At 42.6% G+C, this 15274-nt stretch overlaps 1 protein-coding gene across 1 annotated transcript; it reads right to left on the bottom strand.

The window, feature by feature from the left end:
* Positions 1 to 4198: 4198 nt before the first annotated feature.
* LOC115350545 lies at positions 4199 to 5715 on the bottom strand. Its single transcript, XM_030036236.2, is given in 2 exon segments — positions 4199 to 5041; positions 5044 to 5715. Coding segments are annotated over 2 exon segments (1515 nt in total).
* Positions 5716 to 15274: the final 9559 nt, after the last annotated feature.

Here is a 15274-nt window from a genome sequence, read left to right as displayed (position 1 = left end):
AAGCAGTCGGGATAGAGTTGCAAGGATAGTCACCACCATGGATCCAGCGGCGTCCCGTCGGTCCTCAGGCAAGTAGTCGATGGTGAGGGTTGCAAGGATGGTCACCAGCACGGATCCAGCGGCGTCCCGTTGGTCCTCAGGCCAGCAGTTGGTGGTGGGAGTTGCAAGGATGGTCACCAGCACGGATCCAGCGGCGTCCCGTTGGTCCTCAATCTTCAATTCTTTGGTGAGGAAGAAAAGGCCCCCTCACCACTTGTTTCTAGGGGTTCTTTATAGGGCATATTTCGATGATGTCATGCGCTGCAGGTTTCATTCATCACACAACCTTCGCGTGATCGATACCAGAAACCAATATCTTATCAGCTCCAGCCCAGTTTCCTCCCCTGGATGCCTCAATGGCCTGGTAATCGTCCTTATGGACAGAGGAGTGTCCCGCTTAAACCGGCCATCTTGGAGACAAAGGGCTCACGATGAGCAGTTCACAGTTCCTTGATGACAGCCCAGTCCCTCATACCTAACAATCTTTGAGGCAAATGGTTCGAGATAACAATTCAGCCTCTTACACCACCCCGTGGCTCAAAGATTGTTTCAGGACCCATGGTGGTTTTGAGAAAAGATAGCTATATAGAAAAGCCAGAAAAGAGCATTTTATACAATCTGTATTACCGACGGTGTGGTTCGGTGCACAGCGCGAATTTGTTTAACACCGTCAGGCGAACTAGTAGTTACAAATTGCATATTAGTTACAACACGTTGAATCAATTGTATAAAGCATGGAATGACACATGGTAAAAAGAATAACATGGGAAAACCACACAACAAGTAAAATAGGATTCGCTTAACCCATGGACCTCCAGGGAGCCAGGAAAACATATCAATGTCCCAGCTTTTCCATGTCTGGACAGGAACATGGGCCAGCTTTCGTATTCCCGTAGTAATTTGTTTAACAATTTTCCCGCTGTCATCAATTTTTTTAAACAACAGTTAGAATCATTTAGTTTACCATAAACACCTCCTTCCTCGGCTAGCAGGTAATCGAGAACCATGCGTTGTTGTAATATTGCTGTTCGCATTTGTGTAGCTTGATCCGCCAATAGATCAAGGGCACGGGCTGTCTCGTTAGTAATGATCTCTAGGACAGCTTGTAACCGGATGATGCGATTTAGGTTATAGATAGCTCGAGCACCGCTAACCCACTCATTGGGGTTCCAGGTGGCAGGTCCATAATGTTGTATGATACGTTGAGGCGTCCACTTGTCTTTGTCCCAGGTTTGACCACTCCCACCTGCTATAGAGGTATCAATGGATCGTCGATATCGATTGAGATCATCATATACTTTAACACCCAGTCCATCCCCTTCATCGTCTGGGAGCAGGAAAAACAAAGGGTGAATTACCCCCACATAACACACTCCAGTCCAATTTGTTGGTAGCAGTTTGTAGGCCCGTTGGCCACACACCCAATAGTGACCCTTTAAGGCTCGTGCACCATTTTCAAACAAACCAGTAGGTGTCTGTGGTGATTGGAAATATGTTGAATTACCTACTCCCAGAGGATGATCTGATGGACCATTCATCAACAACCTGTCCACAGTTTTTCCCACCCCCTCTGTGGTGTCCCAGCAGATAGGAAGCCCATCCGGACCTATACTCAAATGTCCCTTACAGTAGTCTTTATTATCACTTGACCACCAAAGTTGAGTCCCATCAGGGAGACGAGAATATGTTTTATCAGTGAGTCTGCATTTCCAGGCACCAGAATCATGGTGCCAAAAGCAGGTAACATTAAGGTTATTAGACTGATTAGTGGAAGACCAAAAATGGGAAAACTGTTTCCTGTGTCCTGTTTGATTCACCCAGGCCCATCCAGACCAGCGAGGCACAAAATTTGGAGAACTAGAACTCAAAAGGCGACAATATGCCTGGTCGCCCCCCTCTGGCAGTGATATAGCTGCCCTATGGTTTGAACAATCAATTGGTCTACAACCATCAGTGAGGCAATGGTTGTCATAAGTATAGGTCCAGTTGCACTTGCTATTTCCCACGGGAATACCATCTTTCTGTGTTCGGTTCAGACAATATTCACCTTGGACTGGGTATTGTATTGTCCAGGGCTGCATGTCTTCACTCCAGTAAGAATCATTTTTGACCTCACTGTAATTACTCACTAACCATTTTGGGGAAATAGGGACAGCAGTCCATGGCCAGCTTTCCAAACCTAAGGGCCCACCACATACCCAACAATTAGTCAGATTAAAAGTGTTGGCCACTTGCTGGCCTAGAGCCACAAATTTATTTTGCCACTCCAAGCCGAAAAGAGGGGCACAGGAGTTTCCCCAGATATTAAAGGCGGTAACAATAGTTAACAAAAACAACATCTGTGGTGGTATAATGAACATCCTGTGAATATTAACAAAGCAATCACCGACAAAACTACACAAACAATTAACAGTTTCACGTATTTCCTCTTGAATGGTTAACATCTTTGCTGCCCCCTCAGACACAGTAAAAATGTCACAATAATGCTTTATCTGGGCATACCATTTTCGTACAGAGGCTCTCTGAGCCACCCCGTCAGGGGGCGGAGTTCCTGCTAAAACAGTCTTGGTTACTTTAAACGGGCCTCTAAGTACTATAGACTGTTGTCGAATAGTCCGTTCAGCCTCTCTCAAGGCTAAACTGACTACAAACAAACCTTTCTTCCAAGCAGTATATCTTTTTTCTGCATCCTTAAAACTGCGAGAATAGAACCCAATAGGTCGAGTGGGTCCTTTGGGGCCCTTTTGCCATAAATGTATTGATAACTCACTTTTGGCAAATCCCCATTCAATATGGACAGGGTCTGTGGGATGAATAGGACCAAGGGCTTGATGGGCAGTTGCTTCAAAAATTAGCAATTGCAATGCCTCTTCGTGGGGCCTGGTCCATTCCCACTGAGCCCCTTTTCGCAACAAGTCATATAGGGGTCTTGCAATAATTGAAAAATCAGGGATATGTTTCCTCCAAAACACAAGTAATCCTAGTACGTGCTGTAAATCCTTTTTTGACTCTGGCATTTTAATCTGATCCAATGAGGAAAGGGTGTCAGGGGGGATACATGTCATCCCTCCCTTCCACCAAATTCCTAAAAACTTTACTTCGCTTGAGGGTGTTTGTATTTTCTCTGGTGGAGTTTTCAGCCCCAAGCTTTCCAAGTGAGAAATTATGTTATCTTGAGTTTTCCGAACCTTTTCTGTTTCATCCCCACCTACAAGAATGTCATCAATGTACTGATAAACACTGACCCCTTCCTCTGTCTGAATTACTTCTAGCTCCTGCGCTAACGCATGATGAGCTAGAGTGGGGGAATGCTTGTATCCTTGTGGGAGTCGGGTAAAAGTAAATTGCTGACCCTCCCAAGTAAATGCAAAGCGGTCTTGATCCTCTGTTTGCAGGGGGACCATAAAAAACATATCTTTAACATCTACTGTTGCCATAATCGGGTGGGCTCGTTCTTGGATTGTAGCTATAAACTCAGCAATATTTGGTACCGCAGCTGTCAATGGACCGGTATTTGCATTAAGTCTGCGATAATCTACAGTTAATCTCCACTTGCCGTTAGGTTTTCGCACTGGCCACACCGGGGAGTTAAAAGGAGAGTGGGTTGGAATCACGATGCCTTGTCCCTTTAAGTCCTCTAACACAGGCGCTATTCCCTCTCTGGCCCCCAAGGGTATCGGGTAGGGCTTAACATTTGTAAGCTTTGAAGGGGGAAGCAGCGGCGCGGCTTTTAACAGCCGAATATCTATTGTGGGAGAGCCAAACGACCACTGTCTGCTTTGGTTATCAATCCAGGTTTTTCCTTTTAAAACATCGAGTCCTAAAAGGTTAAGTGGAAACTCCCCCACAACCATTGTCACTGTAGTGGCACTATCTTCTCCTGGCAAACGCAGGCTAACCATTGCTAATGCCTGTGGCTGAACAATGCCGAATGCATCTGCCACAAAAAGCCGCTGTTTGGAGGGTGAAATTCCGCAATTAGCAGCATCTTTGGTTTTAATAGCTGAAATCTGAGCTCCGGTATCTACCAAAAAGGTGACTGGGACTTGTCTTGGTCCCACAATGCCTGTAATTAGTAAATCACCCTGGCCGTTTTCAGTGAGCTGTCTAATATACATCCAACCTTCGCCCCCCCGCTCACCACTGGAAGGCGAAGGATCTAGTTTCCCGCCGGCTCTTGGGTGGCATTTGTTTCTGATAAATCAATCAGGGAAGGTGTGCTCAGGGTAGTATTCTCAAAATCCACTTTTCTGTTTACTGGTTTATCAGGCCACGCTGTTACCAATTTTTCCAATTTGTCTGTTGGCATCCCGTCCATTAAGCTACGCGGGATCCCCTTCTGGTATCCCCGTGCCCACAGTATATTACGTTTGTTCGGGATATCTCTCCCCCCCGGCGGTTTAGCAAGGGGTGTTCTCTTATCACTCCCAGGGCACGGAACTATTTTTACTTCAGTCCGCCTCAAGCCCCTGGAGTCTGTTTTGGTGGCTGGAGGGTTAACAGGACCATATTTGCGCCCGTAATTAATTAATTCCTGGGCCACTTCTCCCCAAGTCCAAATTTTCTTATCTGGGGGGCGGCGGTGCTGATCAGGCGTGAATCCTCCTGAAGCAGCCCCAACACTCTCGCCCTGGGGCATCGCCTGTATCTTTCCTTGTAATTGTATACCAATTGGTTTCAGGTAATCAGGGAGTCCCCGTATAAGGGGAGTCATTCGCTCAGGATCCACCAACATCATCACTGGGGACTCCTGCCTAGGCTCCAATTTTCGATCATACATCATCTGCAGACAAGCTGCCTTTTGCACACTCTCCACTAATTGATCAACAGTCCCCGTAATCGCGAGGGGATCTCCCCTCTCCAAGGGGTTCAAACCCCCCGCCCAATAGGCTGCTCGTTGGGTTAAAGACCAGGGGGCACGGTGATTCCCAGTAGTTAAAAACACTCCCGGTCCCCAATACCCTTCCGCCTCCTTTTCACTTAACAGAATCTGGTCCCCCCCCCCGACAATGATACTCTCCACACATACTCCGTTTCTGACTCCTCAGGGGTTCGGCCAAATTCCTTTTTTAGTTTTGCCAACTCAGTGGCAGTATAGGGGACCTCTTTAGTTGTAACTTGGGGGGACTGGTCTTGCTCATCATCATAAGTATATTCAGTTTTGACTAAAGGTCGCAATGAAGGCAGCTCTAACTTCTCCACTCTCTCTTTTGCTGCCTGCAGGTCCTTAAAGGGGTAGCCAATTTCTGATCTTGGAGGAATTTCCTCACGGACAGTACCTGCAAGGAGCTGCTCCTTAAGAGCAATTTGCAAATGTTTCACTTGGTTCTTTTCTGCTTCAAGTTGTGCTTTTAATCCCGCCACTTGTCCCATAAGGGACTGAACAAGATTTTGGAGGGATTCAATAATTTGAGATTCTGCAGTGAGGTGGCAATCCCTATCCTCCACTGCTGCGGCCAGACTGGCTCCGAGAACGGCACAGACAATTGCTTTTCCTTTCCCTGACCGCACTCTAGCATCTTTCTGTAAAGCGACCATCCGATCAACAACGCTCTGCAGATTATACCAATTTCCCTGAGCCCAGTCTATCCCAAGCACAGAGGGTCGCGCTTTATGTTTTTCTAAAAAATCAAACAAAGCTTCTTTCCCCAAACGGGCAATTTTGCTATCACCCATCTTATACAAAGCGGGGAAGCAGTCGTCTCAGGAAGGTAGCACGTAAAGTTTCAAACACCACAAGCCTGCCCCCCTTACGTTCCTGAGAGGTCTCACGTATTAAAGTGGGGAAGCAGTCGTCTCAGGAAGGTAGCACGTAAAGTTTCAAACACCTTATAAAAAGCGGGGAAGCAGTCGTCTCAGGAAGGCAGCACGTAAAGTTTCAAACACCACAAGCCTGTCCCCCTTACGTTCCTGAGAGGTCTCGCGTATTAAAGCAGGGAAACAGTACGGCACTCTCGTCTCAAGGGATCCTGTCCGTGACGCCAATTTAAATGACCCGATCCAATGTCGGGGAAGGTTACGATATGATCCCAAGAGCGAGATTAAGACACAAACGAGGTCAAATGCCGTATAGTCAAAAGAATTTTTATTATCAAAAGTATCAAAAGCGGAAAATGGTAGCGATAGGATAGAATGGAAGAAAAGGTAGAAATTAAGCAAGCAGTCGGGATAGAGTTGCAAGGATAGTCACCACCATGGATCCAGCGGCGTCCCGTCGGTCCTCAGGCAAGTAGTCGATGGTGAGGGTTGCAAGGATGGTCACCAGCACGGATCCAGCGGCGTCCCGTTGGTCCTCAGGCCAGCAGTTGGTGGTGGGAGTTGCAAGGATGGTCACCAGCACGGATCCAGCGGCGTCCCGTTGGTCCTCAATCTTCAATTCTTTGGTGAGGAAGAAAAGGCCCCCTCACCACTTGTTTCTAGGGGTTCTTTATAGGGCATATTTCGATGATGTCATGCGCTGCAGGTTTCATTCATCACACAACCTTCGCGTGATCGATACCAGAAACCAATATCTTATCAGCTCCAGCCCAGTTTCCTCCCCTGGATGCCTCAATGGCCTGGTAATCGTCCTTATGGACAGAGGAGTGTCCCGCTTAAACCGGCCATCTTGGAGACAAAGGGCTCACGATGAGCAGTTCACAGTTCCTTGATGACAGCCCAGTCCCTCATACCTAACAATCTTTGAGGCAAATGGTTCGAGATAACAATTCAGCCTCTTACAGTAGGTTGGGGGGGGCACAAGAAATTAGGAGGGGACACAGCTGGGACAGCTGACCCAACTGACCCAAGGGATATTCCAGACCATATGATGTCATGCTCAGCATATAAAGCTGGGGGAAGAAGAAGGAAGTGGGGGACGTTTGGAGTGATGGCATTTGTCTCCCCAGGTAACCATTATATATGATGGAGCTCTGCTTTCCTGGAGATGGCTGAACATCTGCCTGCCCATGAGAAGTGGAGAAGGAATTCCTTGTTTTGCTTTGCTTGTGTATGCAGCTTCTGCTTTACCTATTAAACTGTCTTTATCTCAACCTGTGAGTTTTCTCACTTGTACTCTTCCAATTCTCTCCCCCATCCCACCTCGGGGTGGGGAGTGAGCAAGCAGCTGTGTGGGGCTTAGTTGCCAGCTGGGGTTAAACCACGGCGTGTGTACAAGTGTAAGTGTCTATGTGTGAGTGTATTGGGTCAGGCTGAGATGGAGTTAATTCTCCCCATGGCAGCCCTCGTAGTGCTGTGCTCTGTATCGGCAGCTAGAAAGGTGTTGGTAACACACCAGTGTTTGGCTACTGCTGAGCAGTGCTCGCACAGCATCAACGCTGTCTCTCCAACATTTCCCCGTCTCACCAGTAGGCTGGGGCTGGGCAAGATCTTGGGAGGGGACGTAGCCAGGACGGCTGACCCGAACTGACCAAAGGGATATTCCATACCATATGACGTCAGCTCAGCTATAAAAGCTAAGTAAAGGGAGACGGAAGGGGGGCATTTTCATCCTCCGGAGCAGCCACCACGCGTACTGAAGCCCTGCTTCCCAGGAAGCGGCCAGACATCGCCTGCTGATGGGAAGTAGAGAATAACATCTTTTGTTTTCCTTTGCTTTCACGTGCGACTTTTGCTTTCACTTTATTAAACTGTCCTTATCTCGACCCACGAGCCTTTTGTTATATTTTCTCTCCACTGTCCACCTGAGGAGGGGGGTGATCGAGTGGCTTTGGTGGGCACCTGGCGCCCAGCCAGGGTCAACCTACCACAGTGAGACACGTGTAAGTTCTCATTATAGTAAATGGTGATTCAGGCGTTGATTCTTGTATCTTCACAGGGGTGCTGAGGAGATTTTTCTAGGTACCTGGGACATTGCTTAGGGCTGGCAGATAGGACACGTGTATGACTTTTAGTAGAGCCAATAAAATCTGAAGAGCTATTCAACTCTCTCTACAGTAGATGCCTACATTTGGTCAGCTGAATACATCATACTCCATTCACTGCATTGACTAGAGCTCAAATTACTTTCACGGGTTAGAGACTTTGGTCATGTGTAGACACCTCCATGCTGATGCATGAATGCCACCCCAAAAGACAATTTAAGCATCTGGGGGCTCAAATCAGTTGCCTAAACATAGGCATCCAGCATCACTCATAGTATCCTAGATGGTCTAAAAAATCTGCTTTGACCTGGCTTTAAACAGGATCCAAACATCTTGCACTCTTCTGGAGAGGTAGCTGAAGGCATGGTGGACTAACCTAAGGAATCTAAGATGTCATTAGACTCATACACTGAACTGATGTCCTGAAGACAGGTGAGATAAATTGACCTTGCTTGTACATGGATTTCAAAAGAAAAAATAAAGATGTCTTGACTAATTATTGAGGGATTCATTCTATTTTCAACATTCCTATGCAATTATTTTAACCCATTTAAATGCAATCACTACAGATCCATACCAATGTTATTTGGACATTCATAGATACAAAATGGATCTTTGAGATGAGAAAAAAATACTTTCTTTTTAATGAAATAATTTTTTTAATAAGCATACAGATAAAGGCATGTTATATTAATTTGCCAGTAATTTAAGGTCTTAAATTTTGTATTTGTGTATGTATGAATGTTTAGCTCACTGAAACAAAATTATTTCACCAGAACACCCAATCTAACTGCCACCATCACCTGCTGAATGATACATTTCTGGCAACTATAGCAAATTTGCCAATGGGGATGTTTGAATGGAATGTTGCTATGTAACCAAACTCCAAAAAGTGTCTTTAAAACAGTGATGAATGAGTGAAGTCCACAAATAGGGTTTCTTCTGTCATAAATGTACTACTTACATAGAGCTTTTTATTGCATCAGTAACTGAACTGACAACCAAATAAATCTGACAAAGAATGTGAAAGACTTGATATATCCTACACTGATGGGTGGAGAAGATTTCAGGGAGGCTTGAACTAGTTATTTGCTTAATAACAAGGTTATATTTGCTCTTATGATTGTAATTATGATTTCATGGAGTTTCAAAATTGGGATGACAACAGCCTTCACATTTTGTGCAAAAAGCTAGGTATATTCTCTTAGTAGCCTGTAGAAATGTGGCTGAGAAAGACTGAAAGAGAAAGATTTAAGAGAGGCTGAAAGATTTACTGTTGTAATAGATTAACAAATGAACTTTTTGAGAACACCTTGTCTGCATGAAACGAAACTTTTCTAATAACAGAATGTCTATTTATTACTTATTTTATGTCACGTTTGGTCTGTTTTATTTTTGTATGCTTTCTTTCTTAATGCACTCTGATGCTTTTGAAACATAAAATTTATGTAGGTGATAATTCTCCCTACTTTTACTTTTTAAATAAAGACATTGTAAATCCTTTTCCCTAACCAACTACATGTAATACCACAAAATCATTAAAATAATGGCACATTGATGGAGTTAACTCAGTTAATTTTTGCATTTTTTGTTTTGTTTGTTTTAAAGTTGTAGATTTTAGACCACACCAATACCCCAGCATATCTCAAAATAGTCCACAGCCACTGTGAACAATTTTAGGGATAGCTCTGGCAGTCACATCCATTCATATTTGCTATTTCAAGTCTGAACTTCTGCTAAATGCATAAATGCTCCAGTACACCCTGGCTGGATTCTGTATTAAACTAGGAACTCAGATCTCTGGAGACAACAGGTTAGCTTGTTATTCTTAGGATGTATCAGACCAGGCATTTCAAGTAGAAAAAAAACCCAGAAATATGAATATCATGGTAGAGACCATGGCGAGAATCTCAGACACATTCCTCTCTCTGGCGTTTCCTATGGGGTTAGTTTAGGTGTTGGCATGTTGGCTCTTGTGAGTGAATTCCATTCATAAGCACCAGGTTGTACCAAATCCTCGGACAAAGAATTTAAATGTATTACTTGGGATTGTGATTTCCACTCTTGCATCCAAAGACCAAAAATTTGTGTGGCCTCACTGTGCTAAGTCTCCCAGTGTGGAACTGTTCTTTGGTTCCTTAACTAGGCAAACTGAAGGCTGAGAGGAGAAATGGCTGGTCTCTTCTTAAACTTGGGATAAACATTAAGAAGGCAAAAGAACTTTTTTAAGCTAAAATATCATGCTGGAATAGAGCACATAGTTAAAAATTAGTAACAAACACAGTTCAGAGTAGAAAATAAAAGAAGGATTCTAAGAAATAAACTCCCTGGAAGTGTTCAAGGCCAGGCTGGACGGGGCTTTGAGCAACCTGGTCTAGTGGAAGGTGTCCCTGCCCATGGCAGGGGGGTTGGAACTAGATGACCTTTAAGGTCGCTTCCAACCCAACCCATTCTATGATTCTATGAAACAAAGTTGTGAGTCTTACAAGAAAAGTAATGGGAGGAAGAAAACTAGACATTTTAAAATGGCTTTGATCAGTTTATGAAAGGCATTCTATACTTTGTTTGCCCATGAGAACAAGGAACTGTACATGATGTTGTGATCTGCTCCTCACATGGTCTTCATACTTGGTAACGTTACTTAGTAATAGAGAATTTGAAGTCACATGAAGCTGAGGATGTTCTATCTTATTTTAAAGTATTTGTTGAGATTTATGATAAAGACACAAAGTGCCTTGTTCTCTGTGTGGACTTTATCTGGTAAGATCCTGAATCCGTTTGGAGTACCTTTATCTTCCAGTAAAACTGAAGAAGCTTAGGATATACAACAGTTCTTCAGATGTTTTCCCTACTTTACAAAACCAGATCCTTTCAGGTAACAGTAAGATAAAGATGCAGTGAATAATATAAATAAGAGAATCTAACACAACAGCTGTAAGCAGCAAGGATATGAATGCAACAGTTTTTGGCTCAAACTATTTGCTGGATATGGGATGTATATTTCAAATATTTTAGTCCATCTTAAACTGTATGTTTTTTGTTGCATAATGTCTCTCGGAAGAAGTTGCATTCAACATGAATCAGGGATGATTCCTAATTTAATGGATAGTCCATCTTTTCCAAAGTCTTTCCCATAGAGACAACAGTTACAAACAGTGAAACGAATCTTTCCAAATTTCAGTGCCCACACTCTGTTGGTACCTGCTCCTGAGATAATCATCCTTTGTTATAATCTGTGAAAAGAAATAGACACTCCTGTCATGCAATTCCCAGTTTCTGGAGGGAGAATTCTGAAAAAGATCAGATGTTTAAGAATATAACTAGTTCAAATGCAGATATTTGCATTGCAGATATTTAAGCACAGGTCACATGAATTCCACTTACAGGGATTGCCTCTGCCTAGTTTAGGCACCTAATTTTTAGGGATCTAGAGAAGCATTACAGTAAGCACCAAAGTTCTCTGTACAGTAAATAAAGAAAAGCAGGAGCCTAACTTAGATGCCTAAAACTTAATGGGCAGTAATTATTTTTGGATGACTTTGAAAGCACCTACATTTTTCCTTTGACTTTATAAGCACCTACTTTTATAGAGTAAGTTCACTAAGAACCTAAAATTAGAAGCAAGTTAGATGTGTAAGCTAGACAAGCAGGACTACCTTTTGCAATGACATCTCTCTCTGATGATGACACAAGAAGAATGACAGAGTAGAAGAAAAGAGTGACTAAAGAGAACTCATCTTGGACAAGATTAATCATGTACTGATTTCTGTCTACATACAACAGTGAGGTCTGTCCTAGACACAGGTACATAAATCTGTAGATGCGCAAAGAAAAGAGAAAGATAGATGTGATACCAAGCTCCAAACACTCAAAAAATATGTAGGTAAAGAACAAGGTGAAAAGTTCAAAATAAAACAATTTTTTATCAAAGTAATTTTTCATTGTGGGAGTTTTTGTTCATTGGACTGTCTTGCTGTATTACCTGTCTAAACATACACGAGTAAAATATCAACAATAGTATTCTGGCTCCAGAAAGCAAATAAGATCTCAGAATGGCTTCTCTAGCTAAATAAAACAACAATTCAAAGCCAGCTGGTGCCTCATAACGGCATAGATACCAATGGTCCTAAGTATGACAGCAGTCTGCAAAGCAATGCAGTGGGACCCAGATGTTAGTCTGGAGTATTGGAGTTATGGCAGAGAGGTTCTGCATTTGGACCGCTTCCTCCGTGCTTCTGTGCCAATGTTTCCATGTCTACCTTCTTTCTCAAGTCACACAGATTGTGGTGATTATGCCTCATTACCCGTATGCTTAAAATGGGGTTTCTGCCTCAGCTGAGTGTTGTTGTAAAACAAGCAGTATGTAACAGCTACACACCAAGCCATTTCTCCCAGAGGAACTTCACTCCTTCTCACAGCCCTCATTGGAGATATCATGCAGCACTGTAGTTCTTGACTGACATCTTCATGTCAACAATGCATTGCTTTCAGAGTGCATATTTGGAGTAAAAATATAAAGTCGTATTTATTGACAGATACTTTAGAATCAACTTTTATATCACTAAACAGTTTTACAACAGATGACTGAACAGATAGCTTATGCATCTGAGACCTCATTAGTGTTATCCATCCGATTAAGTGACAACTTTGAAAGAACTAGGTGGGAAATTTGTAAGAAGGTATGGTGTTATCAAGATTTACTTAAACTAGTGAATGATTTTCTCTGTTAGGACACACAAAAGTCTAATGGTAGACAGCCTAATGATAACAGATCTGCCTCCAGAATTGATTCATCTTCACCTAATCTCCAATGGAAAAAAGAAAAAGATTTATGTTCAGAAGCAAAATATAACATTTTTAAAATGCACACATGCCAGCTTTAAAACCATATGTTTAAGCAAAACCAAAAAATATTTTCTGTATTTTTCTTTGCAAATTTCACTACCAGACACTTTCAATATGCTTAATTTGTTAAAAAGTGCATCAAGTATGCCATTTAAAAAGTAGCACTCATATGTTACTGTGCTTATTTTCACCATAAAAATAGAACTCCCAGCACTTAGAGAAGATGAAGAGAGTTTCAAAAAGAAGTATTTTAACTCATGTCCTAGACACCTCTGAATCTGCTCTACACTCAGAGCAGAGCAGTCTGTGCATGGGAATAAAAGCACTTGCTACTGTGCAGAAGCTGATTTTACGGAACTTGCCCTCTTTCAGAGCAATTAGAGCCTAATGGCCTTTAAAAAGAAATCCTAGTCTTACATATTTATTAGCTATATCTCCTGGGACACAGCTCCTCTTTTCTCCATTTCTTCTTTTCACACGCAGAGTCAGAAAGAGGGGATTTTTTTGTCATCATTCAGTTATCGTTCCCTACTGTTTTTGTTTTTTTTTTTTTTTCCAGGGATGGCCTCAGCAGATCTGCATGGGTGCACGTGAAAGCAGCAACTGGCCACTAATACCTTTTCTTCCAAGGGTGTGATTTACCCAGGCAGGTGCAGGCAGACCTGAGCTCATCTTGCCTTTCCTCAGAGCTAGCTGACTGAGCAGGAGTGTGGACAGGATGAACTCAGGGCTGTCTGTACCCACCTGTGCAGGCATGCTCTGTAAATCATTAGTCACAGCCATGGGATTAACTTCCCTAACAGTATCCACATAACAGCTGGCTGCGGAAAGCCTGCTAGGTGCAGAGGCTCTCTCTGTCATCAGTGGAGAGGTGGGCAACTCAAGTGGCAACTCATCGCACCGGAAGATAGGGTGATGAATCTCCCTTTGAAAATGTCCTCCTTTTTTATTCTCTAAGGGAACTGCAGTGATTACCTTAGACTTCTGTCTAACTTTGGGATGTTGGAGTTAGGTAAGAGAAATCTGATCCGCCAAGGGCGACATTGAGAGCACCTTCCACAGAGCGGGCAGAGCTCTCGGGAATCAGCGGTGGGACACCAGCCAGTGTGACTGCAGCTACCTCAGTCTGATGTTCCAGACAGGATCAACCAAAGGGTTAATGCCATTGTTTTCAGAGTTTTGAGACATGGGGTATACAAAAACTAGAGCTTGGAAAATGTGATGTCCTGGTACAGTTTTTAAATTGTTAACAGGTCTAAACAGATTTATGTAGCAGTCATGGGCATTTACAATTAGGAACCATGGTCTATTTAAATCCTAATAAATATCTTCTGCTGAACTGTGTCAAAACAAAGTGCAAGATACCTTGAGTGGATTCCTTAAACAAATAATATTAAACTTACTTAAATAATGCCCTCCAGGTATTATACTGAAACACCTGTTTTCTTGAGCAACATCTACTCCCATGGGAAATAAGTTCAAAGCCAATATAGTAGCATACAAAGTGTTTTTGCCAGATACAAATGCTGCCTACGTTCAGTGTTGCAAATGGAAATTTTTTTTCCATTTGCAGTCATCTTTCCTTAATAAACCAAGGTCATTTATACAACACGACTATTTTTATTTGTATGAAAAAGATTATCATTGGAAATATTAAACTGCAACTTTTTTTAAAAGACTTTGTTGAGTTTAAAGCAAAGAAAAAGTAAACCTTTACTCAGATAGGGTTTAATGTTAATTCAGGAAGGGGGGAAAAGTTTTCTGTAGTTCAGCAACAGTTTCCCTTTTGTCCTCGACAAAAATCTGAAATGAAACCCGTCAAACAAATGAAAAGATCCCAGTTTCCTTTAGTAGGCTTTGGATTAGGGCCAACTCCTGCTCCCACTGATTTCAACAGGACAATATCTAACTGGGTTGAAATGATCCAATTCTTATCTCTCTGTATATCAAGATTACACAAAATCAATAGTAAATATAAAGTGAGATTGTAATTAGGCCTTGCTAATGCTGAGTTATTATTCAGAGTTAAAATCTAATTTGCAATGCACATTAGTTTTGGGAAGGGTAGCAGAAATAGAGAAGAATAAAGGGAAGCAAGCAAAGGCTACACTGTTGGTGTCATTTCTGCCTTTTAGCTGATAGCCTGATTTTGTCAAAGGCAAAGCTGTCATTGATTTCAGATGGGATTATCTGTTGGACTTCTTGTCTGTGGTTCATTTAAGAATCATGGCAGTTAAGTCTTCTGAGTAATCATAGAAGGATACACTTGATTATATTTAGAGACTTTTCCACTACTCAGATTTTTCCATTAATTTCAGTAAGAGTTTGATTGAGCCCTTTGCAAACACTAAAACCCACTGAGGGCTGGGCGTGAGCATTTCCAGCATTAATGGCAAATGAGCATTTTCAAAAATAATGTACTAGCTAAAACAATTTCCTAGTAAAGTATTCACATGCAGCAGTCTTCCTGCAGTTCTCAGCTATGCAAAACAATTTAATCATACCTCTAAAGCCAACTGGAAAAAAGT

The sequence above is a fragment of the Aquila chrysaetos genome, chromosome 14, assembly GCF_900496995.4.
Source record: "Aquila chrysaetos chrysaetos chromosome 14, bAquChr1.4, whole genome shotgun sequence".
Lineage (NCBI taxonomy): Eukaryota > Metazoa > Chordata > Aves > Accipitriformes > Accipitridae > Aquila > Aquila chrysaetos.
The sequence above is the reverse complement of the archived record's forward strand: the minus strand, read 5'-3'. Positions and strand labels throughout refer to the sequence as shown.